Source organism: Buceros rhinoceros, unplaced genomic scaffold (genome assembly GCF_000710305.1).
Source record: "Buceros rhinoceros silvestris isolate BGI_N320 unplaced genomic scaffold, ASM71030v1 scaffold1681, whole genome shotgun sequence".
NCBI lineage: Eukaryota > Metazoa > Chordata > Aves > Bucerotiformes > Bucerotidae > Buceros > Buceros rhinoceros.
Window position 1 is genome coordinate 130 of NW_010395866.1, and position 8,677 is coordinate 8,806.

The following is an 8,677-nucleotide window of genomic DNA, read 5'->3' on the forward strand; positions in this document are numbered from 1 at the left end:
CCTACACCTATAGGAATGAACCTGACCCAAACAAAGGAACTATTACAACACCAAAATTTTATACAAATACTAGAGGGGATTAGGAATAATGGGCAAAAGACTTTAATAACGGTCCATCATGATGTTGATCAAATAACAAAAATCTTAGAAAGGGTAAAAAAACGATGGAGAACACAAATGGTGGGCAGTACTCTTTGGATGGTCACCAACCGCGACGGGACTTCTAAATAAGTTACTGCATCCTATTGTGATACTGTTCATATTAATGCTGTTAGGTTTGCTTTCTGTATAGGACTTTATCTAGTGACTTGGCGAATGTCTAGGCAACGGCAGACCAGCCACAACGGGACTTGTAAATAAGTTACTGCATCCTATTGTGATACTGTTCGTATTAACGCTGTTAGGCTTTGCTTTCTGTATAGGACTTTATATAACGACTTGGTAAATGTTTAGGTGACAGCAGCGGATAAATAATTTCCGTCAGCAGTTCTGAGACGGTGTGTACGTAAGAAGAATAAATACAATGCTTCTGCAACGACAAAAGCAAAAAAGTGCTGTTGTTAAAAGAAATCTAGATTAAAAAAAAAAAAACTAGAAGCTCTTCCTAGTATCTTCAGTATTCCTGATAACATTCAGTAGTGTTGGTTGTGCGTACATTTGAACACGTGTTGCTTTTATCTTGTAAAACGTGATTTGCCCCAAAATCAAATGTTAGCAAGTCAAGATGCTCAGTCTGAAAGGGTTAATAGTGTATGTTTTTTGCCACAGGAACAAGAAAATTGTTGATTATTCTCAGTTTGGAGATTTGGAAGATGATGGTAAGTGGTGTGTTCTTGTATATAACTAAAAAGCCAAACACTAACGTAACTACCGAAAATATCATTAGTGTTTTTAGTAAATTAGTTTTCAGAGAAGACTGTTAACTGTTTTCTCTGGAAGTAATCTAGGAACGTTGTTAAATATCCTAATTCAACAACCACGTGATGGCTGTAGGCATGAGCATATGTATGTCAGGAAACTGATGAATATACACTGTGTCTTATTACAGGAGAATCTGTTTGTCTCCCTGCCTCAGTATTCAGTGGTAATTGGTTGCTCCGTGTCTTCCTGATTATCAGTTCGCAGAGCTGAAAATGAGAGTACAAAGGATGTGTGAATCATCTGTATGTGGTTCTAATGTTTCTCTTAGGGCCCCAGATCTTGATGGGGTCTTGGTGAAGGACAGGACAGTCAAATTTTGAGTTCCATTGGTAAGAAAATTAGATTGCAGGCTGTTTGTTTTCAAATACAGTCCTCCTTTACTTCTGAGCCATAATGGGTGTTTATGCATTTTTTCTTAGAGAATTTGGTTGCTTCCATGAGGTTTTTTGGGTTGTTTTCCATGCTGTTTGCAGGATCCAAGGAACAGTTTGAGTTGGTGGGAAGGGCAAAAGTAAATGATGTCGAAGGTCTTATGTGGATTAATGGAGATACTTTGTTTCAGGAGTTTAGATGTGGTGCATGACTTTTCTTAATTTGTAAGCAGCCACTTGTAATATCAAAAGTGTAAATTCTCAGAAACATTAGTGATCTTATTTAAGATTCTCCATCATTTAGAAAATACTGGAGTTTATTATTAGTATTTTCCTTAATTTGCACTCTTGTCATCAGCATGGTCAGTTGGAAGAAAGGCAGTTTTCACACCCTCTCATTTTCTTTGAAAATTAGAGAAATCTATTTTATTTGGTAAGGAGCGATATTAAATGGTACAAAAAGGGAAGTAGATGACATTTTTTAGAAGGGGAACAGTTCCCAAAACCAAGAACTCAGAAGTGTTTAATGACATTGATCACTATTGTTATTGGTTGCTGTTCAGCATATCAAAAGGTGAACCTAGAGCTACCGAAAAGCTGGTAACACATTGGACGTGGAAGCTTTATTGCCATATTGGTAATCATGGCTTGGCTTCGCGGACGAAGATTTGGGAAGGGCTTTCCCCACCCTTACTGCGAGCGCGCTGATGGCTGAAAAGGCCAATGCGGGATAGGCAAGTCCGGTTGCAAAGAGCACACCGGAAGGTCTCCTTGGGTGGTACAGTCGAGGCACGGTTCTTTCTGCGCTGTCTTTTCTCCTCGAGACTGATTTGAAACAATTGCCTCTTGAAGAAATGTATATCCCAAACCGTCTTGTTAGATTTTAATTTAAAATACATTTAAGAATAGTATAGGTATAGTTGTTGTGTTCTTTAAAAATAGAATTAATTTCAAAAAAGTAGCTTTGACATTATATATGTTATTGTATATGTTACCTTTGACATATTTTCAGTGTGTGATGAAATTAAGTTGAATGACTTTTGGTCATATGGAAGAATATAGGAAAACTCTATTAAAGCCTGTTGCTATTTCCCGAACAGATGAAGACTTTGCATGTATAGCTGGACCTTCAAGGAAAAAATCCAGAACACAGATCAAGGATCCAAAGGAGAGAAAAGAGAGAGAAAAAAAGCCACAGAAAGAATTGACTCCATCACAAAAGCAGACACCTAATAAAAGGTAAGAAATGTGGAAATGGTCAACTCTACCTAATGCTAGATTTCAATGATAGTATTTGTTTTTTCATTTTTATTCCCAAGAGTTTTAAGCAGCTGAGAAATCTGATAAAGATTTTCAGCTTTATTGGTATAGTTGCAGATCAGGGATAATGGACAGAGTCAGGAAAACTTGCCTGAGTTCAGTAGTGAGCTATGTCTTGTTTTGTTACAGCTCTAATAAACTCCAGCAAGAGGCCTGCATAGGTGCAGACACTGGTTTGCATGTCTGATCTCGTCTGGATATCTCTACAGTGCAAAATGACTGTAACAATTCTGAGTTACTTAAGGACTCCTAAAACTGAGAAATATAGAGACAAGTTTGACTTCTTAAAAAAGAACATATTTAAAGTTTGGTAGAAAATACAACGTCAATGTCAATGAAAAAAGAAATTCACTATTTTGGTGGCAAAGTTGTGTGTAAATATTACATTTCAGTGTAGTATTTTAAACAAATGTAATCACCTTTTCTGTGATAATGCCAACTATTAGTGCATATATATATATGCAATGATTTGCAATTACAATACTTCGAAGTGTAGTGTGATTTAAGGATTAGGATATTCTTTGTCTAGTCTTTTCAGGAAGTAATATTCATAATAAGTTATGCTATAAAATATGTATTTGTCGCAGTTTGAAAAGGGGGCTGTTTCCCACCGAAAGGAATGCGACGAGGTAGTGTGTGTGTCGGCTGTGGAAGCCAACCAAAGCACACACAGAAACTTTTAAGCTTGTTAGCGGCTTATCAGCACATTAACGAGCTCATTAAGGCTTTAGCCGGGCAAAGGAAATGATAACGCACAGACTACATGTATGGGAAATAGAAGCAGGAAAGTTTAATAGTGCAGTTGCCCTCGAAGTAAAATCATTTTTGAAGTCAAACCAGACTGGAAAAGGGGAAGAAAGAGATAAGGGAGAATAGATAAAAGTGTACAGTTACACAGTGTACAGTTCTCCCGGTCGGACCGATCCCCGCCGCTTATAAACTTCGCCCCACAATGGCTTACCATGCTGGGGGGGTGGGGCGGGGGGAAGGAAAAGTCCAGTCCGTAGTCCGTCCACCTGACAAAAAAGCTCTCGATAATGGGTTCTCCTGAAGCAAACCTTTCATGCAAATGAAACATAGTCCTTTTTTTCCTCTGGGGTGGCTGCAGGGAACTCTTCTCTGCCTAGGATAGCTTTTCCCAGTCTCCCACACATTCACATCTGCGCCGCGGGCCGGCCTGGTCGCGTCTTAAGGGAATATCTTCAAATTCCGCTGCACGTAGGGGCCTGTTGCATCCACCGCAGAGATAAGGGGTACCGCTGGGTCCATCCGTCACAGCAAAACAGTTCACACCACCCCCGCCGGGAATCGGCAGAAACAGAGAAGGTTCTACCCATTCTGCAGAAGGAGTCTTTTACTGCTTCAGGGAAATAGCAGGTCATGGATGTGGCTTTCTCTCCTTGATAAAAGTTTCCAGTCCGGGGGCGTGAGATTCAAGAGTCCTGCGCGGCATATCTGAGAGAGCCGCAGCACGGACAAGATAGAGAGGACAGTAGATAGAGCAGAGGGGGAAAAGCAAGATGTCATCGAATCTCCCCACACGCCCCATTTTATGAGCTCATTCCAGAGAGGCATGTTCTCCTTCCTGGAAGCTTGGAAGAACCACAGCTCTCTGGGAAGAAGAAAGCCAGACAACAGGAGAGCATCCGGTTCCTCCATGTTGAACCCGGGACAGTATTGAAATACTGATCTCATTACAAGTATTTGAATTTTAAAAATGAAGTGAATTATAAGTAGATTAACACTTGTGTCATTGTTTTATTATGTAACATGCTCTTTTTTTTTTTTTTTTTCCCCGCACCAGGATATCCTTGGATGACAAACTTTATAAAAGAGATTTGGAAGTTGCCTTAGCCTTATCCATCAAAGAAAAATCTGCAAATGTCCTCGAGGTGCAAAATTCAGAAGAACAAGGTTATTTTACAGTTCAATGCAACACTTTTTATATGTAGTGATTTTGAACGTGACTATTTTACAGTGAAATAGGATGAATGTCATGTTTTATTTAAAGATGTTGTGATAGGGAAATAAGTTTCTGTCTTATTGTTTTTTCTGTGAGAAAAATAACTCTTCTATAGGTTGATTAGAAACAGATAATGTTAGCTATTTTAATTCTTACTATCTTGACTTTTTAAAATGTGGCTTTCTTATACTAATATTTTGTATTATTGTTTGATTTTCTAGATCCTAAACCAGGTAAGAATATTGAATCAAAAAATGTACATAGGAGACCCCTTTTTTCCAACTGCAGTGTAGACAGTGAACTTTTATGTAAGTTGTTCTCATACTCTATTTTCAGAAATAGCATTTCAAGATACATTTCAGAAGCTCTCTGCTTTGTTTCCATTGGTTTCTGTTTTTCATTTGCATAGCAAGAAAAAAGAGTCTTAAATAATGCATTCCTCATCCTTCAGTTTTTAATTTTTTCTTTAAAAATTTGGTCTCAGTCTTAAATTGGGAAAAGCTCTGGATTGCTGAATGAGTTTGTTACAGATCACCAAAAGTTAGCTGGAAAAAGCAACAGACGTGTGATGTGTTCAGATGCTGAGTTTATTTACTTCTTCAGGAAGCTGTACTTACCTTCAACTCCTTCATGGGTCTGTAATGCCTAACAGGCATCAAATAAATGTGACCAAAACATTTGCTATGCCATTGGAAGCTTCTTAATTTGTCCGATTTTATTTTTGGTCTTCTGTCCTTATGTTGGCTTGATTATGGACAAAGATTGATAACCTTCACAATCAGAAAGCACAGTTTGGTCAATTAAAAGAGTAGAATGAGAAACGTGAAAACAACTGCTGATGATATGCTTCTGTATACTGTACATCAAAATCACAAAAATTAATTCTGGGGACTTAAATACCTGCTTCTTTTTGAGAAGGAGAACAGATTTACTGTCAATTTAAATTAATTAGACCACCTTCTGTTTTCTAGGTCTCAATCAGGTTATGGATGATGACATACCTAGGGGTGACTGTAGGCAAAGGACAACAGCATCTAAAGTTCCAGCACATCAGAAGTTACTGACTGTTGACAGTGATGACAGAGAGCATGCTACTGACTCTGAGCCAGAGTCTGTACCCAGTAAGTTGTTCTTCTCTATAAAAACCCTCTCCATAGATGTGTTCGGAATGTATTGACTCTACGTTTAGTTTATATTTTTGGCGAAAATACTGCTACTGCATCTCCCCCTCCCCCCCGCACCCCGCCTTACTGAAGCATTATCTTTTAATACTAGTGGTGTCTCGTTTGCACTTTGAATCTAAACATTGGAGCTTATTTCATACACATTCTCCAAACTGGCAAAATTGATAATGGATTCTCTGCATTTGCTGCACTATGTCAGAACAAATTTCTTCTACCCTCTTTATCCCAGAAAATTTTGTCTCTCCAAAGAGCCTATGTTCACTTTTCCATTTGTCGTCTGGGGTGACTCTGGCGTAGTGTAAGGTGTTAGTGCTTTCAGTATTGGCTTTGTTTAAGCTTATTTTAAAAAGCAGGTAGGCTCGCTTCTTTCCTTTCACCAGTTCTCAACTCCTAGAAAACTGTGCTCCGTCTAACTGGAGGTCAGCCTAGCCTTACACTCTGCTTCTGGTAGCAGCCTAGTATTGAATGCAGAGTGCGATGGACATCTCTCTCTCATTCCCCAATGGTTAACCTGTCTGTATCCATTCTTTTATTCCTTACTGGAAGGTTTATTGGAAAATATTTCTATAATTTTCGGAGAAATAAAATATCAGGGGAATAATCCAAGTATTTCTGTTGATAGCAAAGATTAAAAACAGTTCTCTAATGTCAGGGTGTTTTTTTAATAATGTATAAAATATTTCTTACAGATGAAATCATGTTTTTCCACTGTAAGTAAGAATATGACTAAGAATATGTAAAAATCAGAAGCCCTGCCAAATACTTTTAACCTTTTCATCTTGCATACATGGGGTATTGTAATTCTGCTGTTAAAATCATTATTGTATGCAGTTTATACCCGGATGTTCCATTATTAAAGTACAGAGCAAGAATTCTGTAAATACAGAATGTTTTATGGAGGCTGTTTCTTTCTCAGTTCAGCATATAAATACATGCAAATTCATTTTACTGTATCCTTGCGATATCCTGGGGTTTTTTATATCCTTAATGTGATCAGAAGGCCCTGCTGTAATAGTAAGTTGTATTTGCTGAAAAGAGGTGACATCCCTTTTCCTTGCTGCAGGTGAGGAGTCAGAAGAAGATTCAGATTATAGTGAAGGTGATGATGAAGACTTTGCTATGGAAAAGAAGAAAGCCAAAGGAAATAAAAAGAAAACTAACCAAAAGATGCCAGCTGGAAGAGAGAAGAAAAATCCCAAATCCAAGATAAATACTACAGGTAAGTTTGTGCTCTGAGTTTGAAATAGCCTGCTTTATAATAGACGTCCTTTTTTATTTTCACTGAAGGAATAGATAAATTTGGCTGACAGACTGGCTGTGCAGGGTTATAATGAAGATGACTTTATGCAGGGAGGAGAGCAGAAAAAATTCTGAGAGAAAAAGTGCTTTATGGTAAACTAACACTCCTTAAAATAGAAGCAGACAAAAATGAATCTACAGAGTTCATTTCTTTTTGTATAACTATATCTAACTTTCAAGAAAAACTCAACAATGAGTGATCTGAGGGTTTTTTTTTAATTTACCATCTCAGAGCCTCCTCTTGCAGTTGCATTTAGGAATTTTTAATTCAACGATAGCTAAGCAATGCTAGTTCTACTAACAAGTTGGCAGAAAACGTTAAATACATCCTTCAGTGTTAATTGTTCACGGTGTTGCTAACACAATTTACTTTAAATAGCTTAAGAAAATTCTTACCATGGTGTTAATCTTGTGTCTGACTTGGTAATGTGTTTTAATTTCACACCTGAGTGTACAACATGTAATTTAGTTAAAAACTAGTTTTATTTATGACAAGGAATGGTTTGCTTTGTGTGACTGACAGAAGAATCTTCCCTCTTAGAAATCTGATACCTGGCAGATCTTCAACAAGAAATTGTTACACTGCTTGTTTTCAAACCAGGATTGAAATTCCAGAGTGTAACAGCACTGACTGTAAATGATGTGACAATCTAGTAACACACTCATTATTTCATAGATTGCTCATGCTGTACAATGATCTGTCATCTTACTCAGTGTGATGATTTCTCTGCTAACGAGTATCTTTCTAAGGTTGCTTTTGTTTTCCAACTAAGTAACACCTGTAGTTTCTCCTTCACGGATACTGGAGCAAAAGCCTGAGCCACCACAAAAGGTGATGTCTAGTTCTTCCGAACCAGTTGGGAGGCCCCTACATACATCAAGTCCTGTAACAGACAGGAAGCCTAAATGGATACCACCAGGTACCTGTAAGATTGTAGCTATAAACCGATACATTAGTTGACGTGAGTTTTTTACAGATTAACAAACTATTTCGGAAAAATGACTGCCCTGTTATGATGAAAGATATTCTTTTGACCTTAGATTTAAAAAAAAAAAAAAAAAAAAAAAAAAAAAAAAAAAAAAAAAAAAAAAAAAAAAAAAAAAAAAAAGAAAGAAGAGCTGTGCTTCTCTTCCTCTTACAGCATTATCCTTAACTATTTTATGTGTGGAGGTTAATAAACTATTTTCCAAAGTGTGGATCAAATCTTAATCAAGAGATTGTCTTGTGGCCGTTTATTTCTTATTTAGAGCTTTCTTTATTTCTGGTATGTGCTGCATTATGATCTATTCTAAACAAATAAAAGAAAAACTGTTGGAGTGCTTTAACAAGCACTAGTAAAGCAAAAGCTTAGAAGCTTTATTTTCTTAAGGGGTTTGAGCATGCCGCTGCTGACTCCTGCCTCTTACTTTGATTTTCCTTTCTATTTACTCTTCTGTACACATTTCTTTCTTTGGCTCTTTTTTCTTGAGCCTTCTTTTCCTACTTGGAATTGTGTTTGGTTTTGTGATTTTCTGTGGAGCACCTGAAAATGCACGGTACACTGGGAACAGTTTTTGTGTGCGTGTCCAGTGTTACTGCACTGTGTGGCTGTGGTTAATTAAAACTGTTCACCATTCCT

The 8,677-nt window shown here is 37.5% G+C and overlaps 1 protein-coding gene across 1 annotated transcript in view; it reads left to right on the top strand.

Moving 5' to 3' along the window:
• Positions 1 to 724: 724 nt before the first annotated feature.
• Positions 725 to 8,677, top strand: part of RAD51AP1 (RAD51 associated protein 1) — an 8,401-nt gene continuing 448 nt past the window's right edge. The window contains exons 1-7 of the mRNA XM_010145686.1: positions 725 to 818; positions 2,393 to 2,531; positions 4,417 to 4,526; positions 4,809 to 4,883; positions 5,547 to 5,696; positions 6,823 to 6,978; positions 7,832 to 7,978. Coding sequence (XP_010143988.1) covers positions 725 to 818; positions 2,393 to 2,531; positions 4,417 to 4,526; positions 4,809 to 4,883; positions 5,547 to 5,696; positions 6,823 to 6,978; positions 7,832 to 7,978 — 871 coding nt within the window. The remainder of the gene's footprint in view (positions 819 to 2,392; positions 2,532 to 4,416; positions 4,527 to 4,808; positions 4,884 to 5,546; positions 5,697 to 6,822; positions 6,979 to 7,831; positions 7,979 to 8,677) is intronic.